The sequence below is a fragment of the Brassica oleracea genome, chromosome C3 (assembly GCF_000695525.1).
Source record: "Brassica oleracea var. oleracea cultivar TO1000 chromosome C3, BOL, whole genome shotgun sequence".
Lineage (NCBI taxonomy): Eukaryota > Viridiplantae > Streptophyta > Magnoliopsida > Brassicales > Brassicaceae > Brassica > Brassica oleracea.
Genome location: NC_027750.1, coordinates 34,807,452 through 34,824,419, shown reverse-complemented (window position 1 = coordinate 34,824,419; position 16,968 = coordinate 34,807,452). Strand labels below are relative to the sequence as shown.

General features: G+C 32.5%; 2 protein-coding genes across 3 annotated transcripts; both read right to left on the bottom strand.

The window, feature by feature from the left end:
• Nucleotides 1-74: 74 nt before the first annotated feature.
• Nucleotides 75-791, bottom strand: LOC106330469 (glutathione S-transferase T3-like). Its single transcript, XM_013768927.1, has one exon. It carries the CDS (start codon nucleotides 789-791, stop codon nucleotides 75-77), a length of 717 nt encoding a protein of 238 aa, XP_013624381.1.
• Nucleotides 792-4,435: 3,644 nt separating this feature from the next.
• On the bottom strand, nucleotides 4,436-11,985 carry LOC106335743 (putative cadmium/zinc-transporting ATPase HMA4). Of its 2 annotated transcripts, none has more exons than XM_013774342.1 (10): nucleotides 11,730-11,985; nucleotides 11,131-11,359; nucleotides 9,664-9,921; nucleotides 8,176-8,273; nucleotides 7,798-8,053; nucleotides 7,579-7,716; nucleotides 7,162-7,489; nucleotides 6,875-7,077; nucleotides 6,603-6,805; nucleotides 4,436-6,522 (listed from the first exon to the last, which is right to left on the bottom strand). In XM_013774342.1, exons 2-10 carry the CDS (start codon nucleotides 11,354-11,356, stop codon nucleotides 4,645-4,647), a joined length of 3,588 nt encoding a protein of 1,195 aa, XP_013629796.1. In that variant the 5' UTR covers nucleotides 11,357-11,359; nucleotides 11,730-11,985; the 3' UTR covers nucleotides 4,436-4,644. The 2 variants fall into 2 exon arrangements, with proteins under 2 accessions (XP_013629796.1, XP_013629797.1); XM_013774343.1 differs by having other exon boundaries at nucleotides 11,778-11,985.
• Nucleotides 11,986-16,968: the final 4,983 nt, after the last annotated feature.

The window sequence follows — 16,968 nt, the reverse complement described above, 5'->3', positions numbered from 1 at the left end:
AGAAGTGTACCTTGTGACACGAGCAAAATCTTCCTTCTTCATTTCTCAAATGCTCGTATACTCAGCAAGAGACTTCACTTGACCATTATTCCTTTTAGCTTTTGCAGCCTTGATACCTTCAGGCCTTGTCTCATGATCACCAACATTGGTGGTTGAAGTTTGGGACCTGTCTCACCAATTCTTCTCTTCGAACTGGCAGTAGCTTTAGGGGTGTTAAGGTTAAGCCATTTCTGTTCATACCTCAACACACACCACGCATGCTCAAGTGTAAATTTGGATTTGTGGTCAGAGTAGAAGATGTCATGAGCCACCTTTAGAACATCATTGTCGTTTTGACCACTGGTAATTTGTCTCTCCGCAGCCGCAAATGCACCACAGAACTTGTTAGTGAGATCATTGATTTTGTGCCACCTCTGCTTACAATGGAGATGCTCTCTCTTTTCACCACCCTCTCTACCGTGAGGACTTGCTGCAACATATTCCCCTACTCGTTTCCAGAAGGTCCCTGACTTTTGATCATTACCCACAACAGCATCCTTAGATGTGTTTAGCCACACACTGATTAGAACCTCGTCATCATCTGGTGTCCACTTCATTCTCTCCCTACGGTCCACTGGTGTGTCTTCAGGTAGAATTGGGGCGTCAGCTTGTTGTGAACTGAAAGGAGGGATTTCAGAAGCTCCAGAAGGGAAACTCTCATAAGAAAAGTTCTCATGGAGAACACTTTCGTGTTGACTGTTAAGGAGGCCTAAATAACTAGAAGACTGGCTATATGGATGCCTTGAATCCATAGCAATGAGAAGAGAGAAGAGATTATATAAGATTTGGGAACCGAAATGGTTACTGGTTTTACCGAAGAAGAGAGAAAGAAGATGAGATTATAGGATAGCTTGAAGGATGGTTGGGGTTTAATAGGTGAAACTGTAATAAGTTACTATCATAATTACCTAACCATAAACTACCATTGTCTAATCACAACTTATTGCACATTGCACAACTAAATAACTATCAAGTAACCTTTACAGGTGCATTAAATTTAAAGGAGATTTCGTACAAGTTCAATTCATGACTACACGCTTTCAATCAGAGTTCATGCGTACAAGTTCAATTCAATCCGAATTATCAATTCATTAAGTCAACCTACTATTAACAACTTGTGGAGCTCAAGTGAACATGAATTACAGACTGAGAATCAAACAAACCTCAGCAACTAACATACTCAGAATCAAACAAAAGAACTCATATCAGTTTCAGCAAATAAGTGATTATTTTGCAAACAATTAACAACAAATCGGCAGTCAGAGCAAACACTTAACAACTTTAACAAATGTCAAAGACGAATTCAGTTTCATTACAACGCATCATTTGTTTATATGCACACAGAGCAAACACTTAAGAACTATACCACGAATTCAGACTGACCACGGTTACATTGCCACACAGAGCAAACGGTTAATAAGCACACAGAGCAAACACTTAACCATGAATTCAGTTTCATTACCACACAACTTTTACAATCTATTATACGGACACCACAAGAATACAATCACACACGGCACAAGATTCTTTCAAATAAGACAAATACAAAACACGATTTTGAAAACCGTAAATCTACAAATCCAAAATACGAAGGGAGGAATACATACCTACTTCGAATCGGCGATCGCTTTGGATGAGACGACAGTTCGGTGATCGAAATAAACGAAGACCCCGTTGAGAGAGAACGGCAAATGAACTGCCGCCGAGAGAGAAGCCCCACCGAGAGAGAACGCCCCGTCGAAAGAGAACGGCCCGTCGAGAGAGAACGCCCGTCGAGAGAGAAGCCGAGAAGCCCCGTCCAGAGAGAACGCCCCGTCGAGAGAAGCCCAATGAATCGCCGTCGAGAGAGAAGTCCCAAGAAGAGGAAAGTGAATCTCGGACGCACATCGATTTTGCCCTACCAGTTTATCATCAACGGCGCGCAAGATGCCACGTGGCTCGTAAGGACGCAAGCGAAAGCTTCTTAATTAAAGCGTCGTCCCGAATGTTTTCCGCTTTTTTCATTTAAATTTCGACCCCTTAATACTAAGATATTTGGCTTGCCCTAAGGTTAAGATCTCTTGTATCCTAACCTATGAAATAGCTTCTTATGATTAATAAAGATGGACCTTCCAACAATTAGCCTTTGGCTCTTTCTCTCTTGTTCACGTGTAAACACAGCACAGATAACAAACGGCTCGTGTCAATGATCAAACCAGTTCGTTTACTCCAAATTTGATGGCTCCCACTGCCTTCTCAACTGGCAAAGTATTTGTGTTGTGATGTGGGATCTTCAAAATTGCTTGATCAAGTCTAAGCAGGCACTTTATTTGGATTTCGGTGCTCAAGTCCGACTCTTTTTTACAACTCGTGGCTACAGGGGAGATGTCAAAATCTATGCTGGCTATGCAAGTTCCGGGGGAGTTCCTCAGCCATTATTGAGGGGGCTGGAATACTATGTCACTTTCTGTTACAATCCTCCCAATTCGGATCGTGGGTGCAGAAATTGAGTTAAAAAGACAGATCTCAGAGTTAATGGCGCAGAATGACGGAGCTCCCTGCACCTTTGTCTTGGTTTCGTCTAGTGCAAGGTACATGGAGACTTTGGTACAGCTGTCAAACTCTGGATACAATACACTTGTCGTCTACAATCCAAAGAACATCACTGAGGATCACCTGGCTTTTATTTCTGACCGTTACTGTTGCACCGATGATGAATTTTTCTCTCTTTTTTTTTTTTTTTTTTTTCTCTTTACCTTGAAAACATTCTATATGATTGAAAACATAACTTTAGACTTGTTGGATAAACCAATTATGCTTATGCAAATAAATTAATAAAGAAATGAAATTGTATGATTTGCTTTTGACTTTGTTAGTTCTTTGAGAATTGACCATACATAAACTCTAGCCTTTAGCTTTTACGTTATTTTAATGTCTCTAACCAATTATTTAGACTTGTTGGATAAACCAATTATGCTTTTTTTTTTTTTTTTTTGGTAACACCACCAATTATGCTTATGCAAATAAATTATAGTAAAGAAATGGAATTGTATGATGTGCTTTTGACTTTGTTAGTTCGTTGAGAATTGAACAGACATAAACTCTAGCCTCTAGCTTTGAATAAGCAGAAACAAAGCTGACAGCGTTGTTCTTAAAGCCTCACCAATTCCAGAGTTTCCAGACCCAGTTTTGCCTCCCGAGTTCAACTCAACCCGAGCATCGGAGTGCAAGCTTCTCACCACGTCTCTGAACTTCCCATGAAGCCTCGGAATCTTTGGAAATCTCTTCGATCTCAAACTTTCCCACAGCTTTAGACCCATTCAGCAAAATCTTGAGATCACAGCAATACTAATTGCATCTTTATTACCAAACCCATCTCCAGAACCCAACGAGCTAAACGATGTGATATCACCCTTGGTAACCTCACAGCTCAAGGCAGCAACAGAGTCCACAATCTGGGACAGAGCCGTCGCTTTGTGATCTATAACCGAACCTATTTCATATACTTATTTGAATCTCATCTCTTAATATTTTCTCTTTTAACTTTTTGAAACTCATCATTTTCTAAATATGTGTTCTCTTCAAATGTATTATATTTGCGCCAATTGATCATACATATATTGCAGATACGAAAATAAATGAACAAATAGACTGAAATGAACAGCTTTTGTTTAATATTATCTTAGGCTTATACAATATTTTTTATCAGGCACATTATTCTTATTTGGTTCAAGAGCATTTTGGACTCTGGCTTTATCAGATGATAAATGTTGTGTTTTAGATTGATCAAGAAGTCTGGGGTCACAAACTCTTGTTGTAAAAATTATAAAGATGAACAAAGTAATAATATGAGATTTATATAATAATTGATATGTGAAGAATTACAATTTGAAGGAAAGATAAAATATAGTTTAATCTCTAGCAATGAGTTTTTTTAAAATGTGTATATTAACACTGTAGATACGTTTCAGGGACATGTCATGTGTTTCTTACCCATGCAAGAAGAGCAATGTTGGTATGGCTTCTCTTTCTCCCTCTGTACACACAAGTTCTGTTTGATGAATATATTTGTTTTCTGTAAAGGTTTTAAGACTTGTTATTCTTGAATAGGTGTTGGGAAATGCATCTGCGCTGACAAAGTCTGAGGATTGGGCAGCTTTGATCACTAACGCTAGAGCCAGGAACTGTTTTGTGGAAATAGACTCTCTTCACCATCAGCTTTTATTACAAAACATTATTCTTGGTATTATATGTATTTTATATCTCATCAATCAACGAAGAATCCTATTCTTATATGACATGAATTGCTCTCTCGATCTCTTTCTTCACAACTAATGATTGGGGTAATACACATTTTGATACAGTTTCATCTGCTTTTTGTCTTTGATTTCAAGACACGAAGATAATAAAAGTTCCAACTTGTTTTATCCAACGTTTTCAAATAACCGAGTAACAGAACAAAAAACGAGAAATACTAGAGGCAAACATAAAGGATCATTAACATTGTTCTTGATGAACCACACAATGGCTGGAAACAATTAAACAGCAATGTTTTTTATTTTCTGGACGGCACTAGTGGAATAAGCAAGGTTATTGTGAATGGATGCATCGAGATTCAAAAGGCCATTAAACAGCCCCAACATGGTGATGATGATGGTGGTGATGCCTGTGGGTGCAATATTCCTTGGCATAACTCCTGCAACAGCTTTTACCAATGTGACGCTTCCCTCTTTCCTTACACTTAATAGATCCACAAGCAACGGCCTCTGGAGTCTTCACTTTGCAACAAATCTCTATCTTCTTCTTCTTCTTCACGTGCAACTCAGTAGGACTTGTGCAGCAGCTGCTGCTTTGGCTAAGAACTTTCACTATCTCTCGCTCTTTGCCCAACAAACTAGAAGACCCATCTTCCTTCAAACCACAAACAGACATGCATTGTCCTTGGTTCTTTATCTGCAAGCCCTCCTCAAGATCAAGTTTCTCTTTCACTTCTCCTTCTGTGTTTCCACAACAAGCCAACTTGAGATCACAACTCACACCAGCTTCAATGTCCAGACATGCCTTCTCATGACAGCTTTGTTCAACTTCCTCCTTGTTTCCACAGCATGTCGAGGAGCAATCCGAGCCGTCTGTCTCTTCCTCACATGCCATAGTTATCTCTCCAGTTTGTTTCTCATCACCACCACAACAAACCAACTTGAGATCACCAGCTTCAATTTCTAGACCTGCATTCTCATGGCAGCTTTGTTTCACTGTGGCCTTGTTCTCGCAGCATCCTGAGGAGCAATCCAGACTCTCTGTCTCTTCCTCGGAAGCCAGAGTTATTTCCTCGGTTTGTTTTCTTTCATCACTGCAGCAACCAGACTTGCATTCTCTTTCATTCTTTACCTCAAGATCAGATTGCTCTCCAACTTTTCCTCCTTCTCTCTCTCCACAACAAACCAACTTGGAGTCACCAGTTTCAGTGTCTAGACATGTCTTCTCATGGCAGCTGCTTTGTTTCAATGTTTTCTTGCAGCTTCCTGAGTTGCAGTCCACTTTGTATGCAGCCTCAGCAGCCTTCTCTTTAGTGCCACAGCAGCTTGATTTGCAGGTTTCACCAGCCAGACATTTCTCCAAATCAATTAACTTTTGGCCACCAAGAATCTGCATCTCAACATTTTTCTCCTTCTCCTCACAACAGCTCTTTGCCACTGTCTCCTTCAGCTTCTCTTTCTTCTTATCACAACAGCCTGAACCACCTTTTATTTTCAGGTTTTTGTTGCATGATCTCAATGAAGCCAAATCTCTCTCCAGTATCTTACTTTTCCCACCGCAACAGCTCTCTTTCACAGTCATCTTTACATTATCTTGCTGCTGCTTATCACCACAACAACCAGAATGTCTATGGGCAGAACTGGATTTACTACTTGGTTTCACCTTCTCTTGCTTTTTCTTATCACCACAACATCCTGAGTTGCATTGACCAGTCTTTGTTAACAAACCTGTTTCCAAGTCCAGCTCTTCCTCTGCATCCCCCTCAAGTTTCTTACCATTCAACAAAGTACTAGAAGCCTTGTAACACTTTTTGTTCTTGGTTTTGTCCTTATCTCGCAGCAGCAACATACTGTTGAGGATCACCAGCAGACAAGTCCCTACATCGGCCAGCACCGCAGCCCAAATCAAAGGATGACCAGTAAATGCCAAAACCAGTATCCCTACTTTCAAAGTGATTGATATGAACAAGTTTTCGACGACTTTGCGCCGAGATCTTCTGGCTAGCCTTATCGCCTGTGGTATCCTTCTGATATCATTAGACATCAAAATGATATGACCAGTCTGTGTTGCAAGAGCAGAGCCAGAGATCCCCATGGAGATACCAATATCAGCTGTTGCTAAAGCTGGTGCATCATTCACACCGTCTCCTACCATTGCTGTTGGTCCTTCTTTCTTGAACTCTAGTATGATTTTGGATTTGTCTTCTGGTAGAAGTTCTCCATGCACAACGTCCATAGCATTTCCCAACTGTTTTATTATAATAATAAAAAAAACATATCAAGGTTTATAATGATCATGTATTAAGGGTGTAACCAAACTCTTGTTACCTGTTCTTGAGCATGCATGGCTGCATCTTGATTATCTCCAGTTAGCATTGCAGTTTTGATTCCAAGGTCTTTCAGTTCCTTCATTGCTTGAGCTACACCTGATCTACAAGCATCAGAAAGATTGAAAACTCCAGCTAGTCTTTCACCTACATAGATGTATCCTACAGTCTTTCCTCCTTTGGTATCCACCTCAATCTCTGGAACTGAAAAGAAAAAACCATTCAAAGTCAACAAAACCTCAAAAACATTACATTGAGTTTTTAAGCTTTTACCTGTTGAACACTTAGCTCTTGAACCAATCCTTTTGTTCCCAATGTAGATATCATTCCCATCAATCTTCCCATAGATTCCTTCACCTGGAAAGTTATGGCAATCCTCAACTTCTTCAGTCCTAGGCTCAACATTAACATATTTAGCATAGTCAACTATCGTTGCTGCCATTGGATGGCTTGATTTGCTTTCAACACTTGATACCCTGAAAACATTGTATAACCTCAGTCATAAGTTATCTCTCATCAAACTAGTTTTTTGGTCAGAACACAAGTTTGTTTTCTTGTACCAGTAAAGCAAATTGTGTAGGCTTATATCTCTGGAGAGTGATCTGAACTCAATGACAATGAACTCTCCTCTGGTAATAGTCCCGGTTTTGTCGAATGCAGTGATCTTTATCTTTGAGAGAGTGTCGAGATAATCAGCACTTTTGATTAGAAGCCCTGAAGTAGCCGCTTTTGTAAGCGCGCAGAAAGTAGCAACTGGTGTGGAGAGGATAAGACCACATGGACAAGCACTGACTAACACAACTAGTGCTAAGTGGAACCAATGGTTGAGGTTGTGTAGTTTCATTACAGCCGGGACAACCGCAATGCCACCTGATACTAAGATAATTGCTGAAACAAACATGAAACACAGAGGTCATTAATTACAAGAATCAAGAACTGAAAAAAACAAGTTCTGGTTATGTCTTTTTTTTTCTTACCTGGAGTATAGTACTGAGAACATTTGTCTATTAGTCTTTGAGATTTGGTTTTACTGCTCTGAGCTTCTTCCACGAGCTTAGCCATCTTTGCAACCACGCAATCACTGGCTAAAGAAGTTGTTTTCACACTAACATAGCCTGCAAAAACTCAGTAGAGAGAAAGATCAAAAGAGTGAAAGATACAAAGAGCTTGGAGCCTTTGTAAGAGGGTTAGATTACCATTTAGATTGATGGTTCCAGCCCAAACCGTAGAATCTCTCTGTTTAGGAACAGGATATGCTTCTCCTGTTAAGGTTTTTTCGTCTACTTCACAGTTTCCATCCACCACAATACCATCAATAGGTATGGTTTCTCCGGCTTTTACTGCTACAATGGTGTTAACCTTAACCTCATCTACTTCAACTTCTTCTCCAGTCTCTGCTATTGTTGCCTTCTGTGGAGCTAAGCTCATCAGTGACTGCATTACCGCGGTTGCCTGAGATTTCTCAAATTAATAGTCCATTAGAATTTCAACTTCAGATCATGCATAAGAAAATGCAGATGTTTCAAAGTTGTGTGATTAACATTATAGATGGTATATATTAGTAGTTAACAAACCTTGTAGCTAGCTCTTGTTTCAAGCCATTCGGCTATGGTGAATAAGAACACAGCTGCTGCTGCCTCCATGTAATCTTGCATTGCAAGTGTTGCTGCCACTGTTTCATGAAAATGGTCGATCATTTATTAGCGAGTATAGAAGGTTGACTATAAGTCTATTACATTTTCCAAACGAGCAAAAAAATTAAGATTCCATAAAAAAATTTTGATTTTTTTTCTCAAAAAAAAAAAATTTGATTTTAATTCACAAACTTGGTTATAAGCTTATAACTTTATAGTGTATGATTTTTCTTTGTTGACCGGGTCTCTTAAACCGAAGTTCCAACATAAAAGTAACTTTATAATCAGTCAATGGCTATGTCAAATTAATTTCTTCACTTTTGATGGTCTTTTCCCTCAATTATTTCCTTCTCACGGGTTTAAATTAAAAGTTGCGTTTTTTCCATTTTGAGTTGTAGAAGATAGCCAATCAAAACCCACATGTCTTTGAAATTTCTTAGAAAAATATAAAATGAATAATTAACAGAACAACAATCAACTCAATCCTTTACTTTTGTAGAAAATAAACCAAAAATAATTCATAGTGCTCAAAGAACCCAGACGACTCAAAGAAAATCGATCACTCAACAATTTGTCTCGATATAGTTTAAAAAAAAAATTACAATTCCTAAGCTATGTAAATAAATTAAAAGTTTTAAACCAAATTTTGAAATATAAATATTTTTTGTTTCCCATTTATTTACAAAAAATGAAAATATGCAATTAAATTTGCAAAATATTCTTTTGAAAAACTAAAACACATATCTCTTACAATTTTGTTACATCTAAAAAAGTTTATCGTTAAAAATCTAAATTTTTCATGTAGAAAGACAACGTGTATATATTTTTTGTCAACATGCAAACGTGTATATATCTTATTGAATCATCGAATAAATTCGGATTGTACTTGGTGAACGAAAATGTATTTTGTAAACAGAAATGAGAAAAGCGTAAGTCCTTTCATTTCTGCATCATCTTTCCTACCAACTTTCCAAGTTTATCACATGTTCACTTCACCTATACCCAAATAACATCTTGATATTTTTCTATATCCTATTACTATACAACAAAAATTTTCAAATTGCTACATTTCTAATATAGAAGTTCTATAAAGTAAAGTTAGGCATATATTTGTACATATTTGATTTTTGATATTTCCCATATGTATCATACTAATAAAGTATTAAGGAAATTTTTTCTAAAGGGTTCGTGAAGTGCTGCTAGGTTTGTGGGAAAGCAGTATATACATAAGTTTTTTTAAAGTACCATAAGGGCTAAATGCAGAATGAAAGACTCACAAGTTTTAGGAAAAATATATATAGGTCTTTTTTATTACTAGAAAATTACAGGTCTATTAATAAGGCAAGGCCTTAGTACTTTTAGCATGCCTAGAATTTGCCAAGTTCTATTCTTAAATAAAGAAACAATAAAAATGAAAAATAGTGTTACCCGTTATAATGACTAGGATGTTGATGTCGACCCTCTTCCTTCCTATAGAAGCAACAGCTTTTGCAAGAATCGGATAAATACCAGCGGCGACGGCTGCGACAGCGATCCAACGTAGAGGCGGGTATACAAACTTCAGAAAGGAGAGGAGGAGGAGTATGCCGGAAGCCACCGCGAAAGGGCTTGGCCATTTATTCTTGAAGTTGGCTTTCCCGTCCACTCTAACGTTGGCTTCAAACTTAGCTTGATTCAAGGCCTTAGCTGCACCACAGTTGTTTTGGAACAAAAATCATTAAACAACCAATATGAGAGAAAAATTGTTTAAGAACTTAATAAATTTCGTGAGTGTAACAAATTATTTTTTTGCCTAACATGAAATATTGTTTTCTGTCAAATGAAAATTATAACATTTTACCGATTTGTTTAATAAAATATAGTTACGTAACGGGTATGATCCACTACCAGTAGAATATTCTAGTAGTTGGCAAATATCTCCACAGGCTTTTCTAAAAGAAAAAAATTGTGCATGTTTTCGGAAAATCAAATCTGTTATGATGTCAGTTAGATATATTGTTTATACAATACACGTGACATGTGATACGTATAATTGAATTATATGAACGAAATTCACACTTGCTGGTTAATATCACTGAACGTATTTCTTGGAAAAAATGTAAACAGAAAAATCAATAGTTTTCAGTAACGGTTTATTCTTTTTTTTCTTTATTGTTCGATCGACAAAGAAAATTTATGATCTTTTCTTTGCCATTTAGCGCTATTAAAAACATAAGCTTATTCACTTAAGTGCGTACGAATGACATTTTAATATTTTGAATTTTATTTCTTTAGTTTAAAACTTATTTATAAGTTTTTTTTTATAAGTTTTTATTTATTTATAAGTTTTGATTATTAAACTTTCTTATTTAGTTAAAATTACTAAAACAATATCTAAAATTTATTAAGAAATTTTGAAAACTGTTATTTAAATATAACTTATACAATTTTGATATGTAATTTAAAATTATTATCTGCCAAGAAAATAAAAAAAATCGATTAATGAAAGAGGTTTTTGAGGAGAAACCCAAATAATCGGGTTTTTAGTTTATCATCAGAATTGGTAAAAGTTTCCGAAAATCTGAATCGCCTAGTTTTAAGGATAATCAGTTTTCCTAAAATCTTTAATTGAATTGGTAAAAACTTCCATAAAAGATACAAGAAATAATCAAAGGTAAATAATCTTTTATGGTAGAATTGTTGAATTTAATTAGAAGTGACTTGTTGGATCGCATAAAAGATAGTAGTGACCGAAAAGTGGCGCTTGCGTATCAAACCACTCACGCCAAACCAACTTTAGAAACAGAAAGTGAAGTGATTTATTTCGTGTTAAGTGATTACTTTATGCTTTTAAAGATTTTTTGTTATAACAAAAAATAATATAAGAGCAAATAAAATGATTATTTTATGCTTTACCAATTTGGAACGGAGAGATGAGGAGGCTGTCATGGACAACGATCACTGTTCTCGACGGGACGATGACGGAATATTCCTTAACGCCGTCGAGAGACTTGAGAATATTCTCGATCAGAGGAACTTCCGATGAACAACAGATTCCCAATACATCGAAGTAACTCTTCTGCCACTTCTTTTTTGTTTTTTTCTCTTCTTCTTTGTTCTTGTCCTCGTTCTGTAACTCCATTTTCTGTTTCAAAAAATTGTTAATGGTTTTAAGAATCTTTAAAATAAACAAAAGGACAAATCACATCGCAAAAAGATTATCTAATGCTTCTTTTCACTCTTTTTGAGGAGGAGAAAAAGAAGAAAGCAAAAACTTTTAGGAAGGATGCATAATTGCATGTAACGTATTGTATTTTTCTTATTAAATCTGTTTACTTCCTAAAAAAAATGTAAAATTAAAACCCAGATCATGCAAAAAAAAATCATCACTCTCTCGTTGTTTAATTCAAATTACGAAAAAAATATCAATTAAGAGGAGGAAGAAGAATCAGATCTGTTAGAGATCACTTGTCATGAACTAGAAATGTGATGAATCAAGAAGATAACGAATATACCGCAGAACAGACTAGAGATGTGATGAATCGAGAAGAGAACGAATATACCACAGAACAGAGCTAATAGCAAAGACGAGGGCGAGAGGAAAGACCGGAACGGTTTCCTGAGATTTGATTTGAGAAGCTCTAGAATGATACTTGCTAATATATATAGGCAGATTTTGGTTTGTTTTCTTTATCAGGTTTTTAAAATTATTGGATATTTCTACTAAAATATAGTCTTTGACAATGATTTTCTCATGAATTTATTTTACTAACAAACAATAGATCGGTGTGGATAATTAGTTTTGTCTATATGATGTGTAAATGTGTAGTTGTTGGCGTTTTAAAACAACTACAAAAAAATGTTGTAACTTTTTTTAAAACGTTTTAATACGGTATTTTTGAAAATGGTCTAGACAAGCCACTTAGGTACTGCCTAGAAGCTAGACCTTCTAAATCCATAACAATTTTTTTTGTGCACAACTAAATCCATAACAATTATTTTATAAATTACCTATATAACTCTAATAACATTATAATAAATCATATGTATTTGTTTAGTTATGAATTATAATAATTAATATATTATTGTACAAAATTTCATGATAATGAGTAATACAAATTTTATTATTTGTAAACTATAATACTTATAAAATAAAAATGAGTAGATAAAAATGTTTTTTCTAATGTTTGAGGTTGCGAATGGTTGCATGTGAATAAATAAAAATAATCTTTTTAAACTTCATTTAAAAATAAAATATTAAAATTCAGATATTGTAAATTCATATATATATATATATATATATATTCATTAACCAATATCAAAAATTATATTATAAGAGCTTTAAACCAAAATATTCTCTATACATTTTTAACCGTTGATATATACACCCTTAAATATACCAAAAAATAATTATTTTTAAAATCTAATATTAATTTTCATAATATTTTTTTCATTACAATTATAATTTTAATCAGAATTTAAAATAAATAATAAATCTAATATTAGAATTAATTATATTAAATCAAAATTTAGTATTTTAATACAGTAATGAGGATGATTGGTAAGTGCTGTAGCTTTATATTTTTTGTTGTAGAATTTAATCTGTAGATTTATTTGCTGTAGATTTCTAAAACACTAATTTTTTGCTCTGAAAATAAAGCTCTCTACAGCCATATTTTGATTTTGCAGAGATTTTTTTGCTGTGAATTTTTTAAGGAAAGCAAAGCTCGATTGGTTGACATATATAGTTGTAGACTAAATTTTGGCTGTCCAGAGCATCTACAGCATTTCATACCCAAATCCGTAATCACTGCATTAAAGTAGTCATGCCCTAATACTGATATACTAGGTTAAGATACGAGTCATGCCCTAATACTGATATGCTAGGTTAAGATTCGCGCCATACGTGGAATGAGATTATGTATACAAATGATTTTTACATATTAAATTTATTTTATGTTCAGTTACGTATTATGTACATAATTAAATTAGAGTACGAACATACATCAAAACTAGTTGATGTCCCGCACCTTGTGCGGATTAATATATCTATATACCTAACAATTTTTAATTCTAATATTTATTTTTATAAAATAATAATAACTAAATTAGATACACAATTTAAATTCTAATAAATTATAAAACTTCAATATTCATATTGGTAATCAATGTACTAAATTATGTTTTATTGGATCAAATTCTTTTCTATAATAATAATTAAATTAGGAAATTTGTATTTGAAATTAAATACATGTAGTATTTGGACTGAAAAGAAATCATGTGGTACTGGAAAGGATTATAAAAATCACAACTATAAAACATTAATAAAATAACAATGGTGTAGGAGTGTTCAATCTGAACCATTTAAAACTGAACCAAACCGAAATAGGGAAAACGGTCTTGATTTGGTAGTACCGAGTAAACTGAATAAATGCTATTTTTAAGAAACCGCAGTATATGGATATGGTTGAGTATATTAAGCGATCAAACCGAATAAACCAAAGAAACTGGTTAATTCAGATATATTAAAATACTTATATATAAAATTTGTATTTCATCAATATTTCCTATAAAAATCTAAGAAATGGCTATAATATTAGTCATTAAAATCATAAATTAACATAAGATAAAAGTAATGATTATATTATCAGTAGATATTGTTAATATCAATTGTTAATATATTTTATTAATTAAATGTCCTAAATATCATTATAGATTTTAAAATAAATTTTTAAATAATAATATTAATTAAACTAATGATTTATTCTAAAATTATTGAAAAATGACAAGTAAGCAAATTAACTAAAGTCATGAAAAAAATGAGAAGTACGCAAAATTTTAAATAATAATATTAATTAAACAAATGATTTATTTTAAAATCATGAAAAAATGACAAGTAAGCAAATTAACTAAAATCATAGAAAAGATGACAATTAAGCAAATTCACTTCTCAAATAATAGTATAGATAATATCTTTTGTTTATTGATAAAATATTTTTTGCTAAGTAAATAAAAAAAATCATTTTATTTATTTTAAATCATTTTATTTATTTTATGTGGTATATAATTAATTTTCAATGATATTGAGATAGATATATAGTATATTTTAATATAAATATTTGTATATTTGCTATAACAAAAAATTTAAACCATTAATCATAAAATTTTCAATGTGAGATTTTAATTTTATCAATGCAAATTTCAAAATTAAAATATTAATGTCGCAATACGTTTTCAATGCAAATTTTGAAATTAACATATTTGTGTATTTTGATATGATATATAGTATTATTTTGAATGATATTAAAATATACATATATATATATATATATATATATATATATATATATATATATATATATATGATATATGATATGAATATCTATTAAATAATACTTCATATTCATACGATTTTATAATTATTGGTTTCTTGTTATAACAAAAAAAGATTAAACCATTGATCACAAAATTTTCAATGTGGGATTTTAAACACTTTTGTAATTTCTAGTCATTTTTAAAATATAATTTTTTATTACATGATTAATGTGATTATTTAATTTTGTTTAAATAATATAAAATTAAAAAAAGGAGAGATGATGAAAAAATTGTTATCAAATCTTCATTATTCATAATAATTAATTGTCATAAAGATGTTAATCATATAAGATATATACGTAGCTTTTATTTAAGAAAAGAATGAAGAATATTCTTTTGTACACAACTAATCAATTTGATAGTTAGTAATAGAAAGTATAATATATGTTTAGATGTACCGACCTATTTTTGAAAGGATTTTTAAAATTATCTTAATGATGATACGTGGCTACAAAAAAATGTTGAAATGCGTCTCAATTAATATATAAGGGATAATTCTTTTAGGGTAGTTATTAGACCTGAACTTTATAGTTTGTTTTCTAAAATAACCAATAAAATTCAGAATTGTTATAAATCCAATGGTGAATGTCCATAACCAAGACCGGCCCAATACATAGAAGATAGAGAGATGGCCGAAACCCTAGAGAGAGGAGAGAGAGAGAGCCGACTTCAGGAGAAAGAGAGGCGCCACAAGACTAGGAGAAAAGGAAACTCTATTATCTTTTCCTTATAAATTTATGTTTTAGTAGTTTTCCTAAATCTAGATGGATTAGGATATGTACTCTTTCCATTTATCTTTATCTTGTAATCTATACTAATAAAAGGGACCTTTTGAAGCTCCATAGAGCGTCCACATCAGCAAAAACAACTTTTCCCGAAAGATGACACGTGACATAAAATATAGTTTTACATTTTAATATTGCTAATTCTCAAAAATTATAAATAATATGTAAACATACAGCATAAAAATGGAAAACCTACATTAAACATATGTAAGATTACTATTTTTCACTTGAGAAAAAGACGGCTTATCTCCATAATGTAACATTACTATTTTGTAAAAAAAAATTATATATAATTTCGAAAATCTATACTAATAAAAGGGATCTTTTGAGGCTCCTTAGAGCGTCCACATCAGCAAAAACAAATTCTCCCGAAAGATGACACGTGACATAATATATGTTTTACATTTTAATATTACTAATTTTTGAAAATTATAAATAACATGTAAACATACAGCATAAAAAATGAAAAAACTACATTAAACATATGTAAGATTACCATATTTCACTTAAAAAAAAAGATGGCTTATCTTCATAATGTAACATTAAAGTTTCATAAAAAAAACAAAAAAACATTATATATAATTTCGAAAATAATAAATATATGTAAACATACAACATAAAAAATAGAAATACTACATTAAACATATGCAAGATTACCATTTTACATTTTTATTTTTAGAAAACTAATATGTAAACATACAACATAAAAAATAGAAAAACAACATTAAACATATGTAAGATTACTATTTTTCACTAAAAAAACGTCCTTAGAGCGTCTACATCAGCAAAAACAAATTCTCCCGAAAGATGACACGTGGCATAAAATATATGTTACATTATGGAGATAAGCCGTCTTTTCTTTAGTGAAAAATGGTAATCTTACATATGTTTAATGTAGTTTTTCCATTTTTATGTTGCATCTTTACATATTATTTTTTAAAAATAAAAATGTAAAATGGTAATCTTACATACGTTTAATGTAGTTTTTCCATTTTTTATGTTGTCTGTTTACATATATTTATTATTTTCAAAATGACACGTGGCATAAAATATAGTTTTACATTTTAATATTACTAATTTTCGAAAATTAGTAATATTAAAATGTAAAACTATATTTTATGCCACGTGTCATTTTGAAAATAATAAATATATGTAAACAGACAACATAAAAAATGGAAATACTACATTAAATATATGTAAGATTACCATTTTTCACTAAAGCAAAGACGGCTTATCTCCATAATGTAACATTACCGTTTCATAAAATAAAACAAAAAACATTATATATAATTTCGAAAATCTATACTAATAAAAGGGATCTTTTGAGGTTCCTTAGAGCGTCCACATCAGCAAAAACAAATTCTTCCGAAAGATGACACGTGGCATAAAATATGTTTTACATTTTAATATTACTAATTTTTGAAAATTATAGATAATATGTAAACATACAGCCTAAAAAATGGAAAAATTACATTAAACATATGTAAGATTATTATTTTTCTCTTAAAAAAAAAGTCGGTTTATCTCCATAATGTAACATTACCGTTTCATAAAATAAAACAAAAAACATTATATATAATTTCGAAAATAATAA

Coding starts and splice junctions, on each gene's coding strand:
- LOC106330469 (XM_013768927.1), bottom strand. CDS start 791: ATGGATTCAAGGCATCCATATAGCCAGTCTTCTAGTTATTTAGGCCTC.
- LOC106335743 (XM_013774342.1), bottom strand. CDS start 11,356: ATGGAGTTACAGAACGAGGACAAGAACAAAGAAGAAGAGAAAAAAACA. Junction 6,806..6,874: donor AAGAGCTAAGTGTTCAACAG/GTAAAAGCTTAA, acceptor TTTTCTTTTCAG/TTCCAGAGATTGAGGTGGAT. Junction 6,523..6,602: donor CCATGCATGCTCAAGAACAG/GTAACAAGAGTT, acceptor ATAATAAAACAG/TTGGGAAATGCTATGGACGT.